Source organism: Octopus bimaculoides, chromosome 23 (genome assembly GCF_001194135.2).
Source record: "Octopus bimaculoides isolate UCB-OBI-ISO-001 chromosome 23, ASM119413v2, whole genome shotgun sequence".
In the NCBI taxonomy this organism is placed as follows: domain Eukaryota; kingdom Metazoa; phylum Mollusca; class Cephalopoda; order Octopoda; family Octopodidae; genus Octopus; species Octopus bimaculoides.
The window spans coordinates 35,917,182-35,920,102 of NC_069003.1; the positions used below are offsets into that span (position 1 = coordinate 35,917,182).

At 36.9% G+C, this 2,921-nt stretch overlaps 1 protein-coding gene across 1 annotated transcript in view; it reads right to left on the reverse strand.

Annotated features, from left to right (window-relative positions):
* The window catches only part of LOC106874472 (uncharacterized), a 55,944-nt gene that overhangs the window by 35,777 nt on the left and 17,246 nt on the right, over window positions 1–2,921 (reverse strand). The window contains exons 16-19 of the mRNA XM_052975965.1: window positions 2,580–2,819; window positions 1,511–1,612; window positions 1,310–1,387; window positions 399–635 (exon numbers count right to left, since the gene is read on the reverse strand). Coding sequence (XP_052831925.1) covers window positions 399–635; window positions 1,310–1,387; window positions 1,511–1,612; window positions 2,580–2,819 — 657 coding nt within the window. The remainder of the gene's footprint in view (window positions 1–398; window positions 636–1,309; window positions 1,388–1,510; window positions 1,613–2,579; window positions 2,820–2,921) is intronic.

The window sequence follows — 2,921 nt, forward strand, 5'->3', positions numbered from 1 at the left end:
AGAGAGAGAGAGAGAGAGAGAGAGAGAGAGAGAGAGAGAGAGAGAGAAAGAGAAAGGAAGGTGCAAGTATTTGAGGAAGGTGTGTATAGGTCGACGAATGGATGGATAATTTGATAGATAGATGCAGGTATGGCTATGTGAGTAAGAAGTTTGCTTTGCAAACACTTGGTTTTAGGTTCAGTTCCACTGCTCCCTAGAAAACCCTCCTTTCTTTGTATATGGCCGATAATGTCTGTGTATGCAGCAAGCAAATCACCATCTCATATATGGGAACAGTATCCCATTCTGAATCAGGCATAAGCTTTGTAGAGGCAAGATTAGTTGATGAAAAGCCATAACAGAACTAGCTTTCTATTATGAAACAAAAAATGCATTAGGCCCATGAATGGAATACTTACTTAGACATGTACTTTTACAGGAGAATTTGGAAATGCCTTTTACACATTTGGGGAATAATAAACCACAGAAGTAATGAGCAGCCAACGCGGAACAATTCCTGGCCAGCACTGGTTCAGCATTTTTTTGGAAACTACGTTTCATAGATTCTAAATCATTATCATTGAGAAGATTTGGAGCCATTGTCTTAGAATAACCAGCTTCCACACATGTTGGGAAGTCCAACACAATACACAAATCTGGTGAAAATAAAATGTAAATGATATTACATATAATATGCAAACAATGAAAATGAGAGAACGCATATACATATATGCATACATATACATATACATATACATACACATATACATATATGCACACACAATGTATGTAATACAGAAAAATATTGCAAAGTAAAATTCAAATCTCTATTGCTCCTTATAAGCAAAGCAGTGTGATTAAGGTAAGTATAAGCACAACTATGTGTTTAAGAAGTCTTACAAAGACCACATCAATCTCACTGTGTCGGATCCTGGCTAGCACCTCACTGTTTCAGCCTCAGCTGGATTATCCCTCTCCTGTGAATGACTTTGCAAATGGCAGTGGTTGTAATTTCACTAAGATGCTAAAACAGTTTTATTAGGATTTGAAGCTATAACTGTAGGTACTGAGATGATTACCAGAAGTTATTAATTACTTACCCAGCACCAATTATGCCACCCTCATCTACAAGACCACCTACATTTACATCAATTATGCCACCCTCATCTACAAGACCACCTACATTTACATCAATTATGTCACCCTCATTTATAACAATTATGTCATCCCCATCTACATCTATTAGGCCTCCATTAGCTAAATTAATTATACCATCCTCATTTAAATCCTCACCTATTATGTTGCTCATATCAACAATAAATAATCTAACCTGGAGTTAATGTTGTAACCTCTGCTTTTGTTGTTGTGGTTGTGGTTGTTGTAGCTGTTGTTGTTGTGGGTGTAGGACCTGTAAAGGAAAGGAAAACCATTTAATTGATTTATTTATAACTAACAAAAAAAAAAAACAGGAATGTGATTGTAAAACAAAGAAAACAATGAAAAGAAAAAAGAAACAAAGAGGAATATTTACGGTCTGTTGTGATATTTGGTGGAAGAAAGCAATACGCTTTGTCATCAGTTAAGAAATCACAATCAAAGATGATTGCCGATTTTCCACAGGCTTGTTTCACGGCTGAAACAGGAATAACACTTTATTTAAAGAAATTCTGGTTTATTATAGAATGTGATTGTAAACGAGAAGCTGCATTTTATCATTACGAGGTGGTTTCAAAGAGTTCCAGGAATAGCTCTATCGCGTGTCAACAGATGGCAGCACATGGTTGCAGGCACAGTGAGAAGCAGTGTGCCAAGTGACATCACTGTGTTTACTTGGCAAGTTGTGAAATTTGTGTTTTTGTGATCAAGTCTATGCTGTAGTCTGTGATTTTGTCGTGGAAGGGAACAAAAAGCCAATGTGAAATTTTGCATTAAACTTGGGATTTTGCTACAGAGACATTGGGCATGCTTCAGCAAGCTTACAGTGATGAGGCAATGGATCGTATACAATGTTCGAGAAAGAGCATCCCTGGAAGATGATGAAAAATCTCAAAGACCTGCTATGAATGTCACCTCCAGAAATGTGGTATTGTGCATCACAAATTCATTCCCCGGGGTTGGACCATCAATCAAGAGTCCTACTGAGACGTTTTCTCTCTCAAATCACTTATGCTCTATCGTATATGCACACTTACTTTACCCATCCAGTGGAGCATACTGACTCCATTTCTTTTTAGCCTTCGAATGTCCTCAGTTGTCAGTCGACATCTCACTGCCATCTAGAATAGCTGTTTGTACACAGGCATCATACAATCTGCCTTTCACTGCATTTATGGATGGATGGATGGATGGATGGATGGATGGAAGATTTTTTTTTGTGTGTATGTATGTGTATACATGAGTGTGTATGTATGTGTATATATGAGTGTGTATGTATGTATAGATTACCCAAACATACACACACACACACACACACACACACACACTCACTCAGAGAAACAGAATGAATTTGAAATTTGCTAGCACATCTCTGGGAATTATCTGAAATTATATTTACATGTCTTTGGAATAACGCAGAAATGTTATCACAAAAGTAAGCTTACCTAGACAAGTTGTTTGACATGAAAAACGAATTTGTCCCAAAGTATTGCATTGTGGGAAAATGAGACCACACACATAGTGCAAGGCAAGTGGAGAGCATTTACGTTGGATAAGAGGCAAGGCCAGGGACTTGAAATTTTTCTCTGCTGATTGGTAGTCTTCATCACCAAAGACATTTGGAAACATGGTGTTGTTGTAACCAGCTTGTTCACAAACATGAGATTTCATATCAAAGCAAAGATCTACAAAGATGAAACAAAGAGAAAAAAGGAAGAAATGAAATATTAAAATGTGATGCACAGATACAGTGAATACATTATATATATATATACACATATATATAT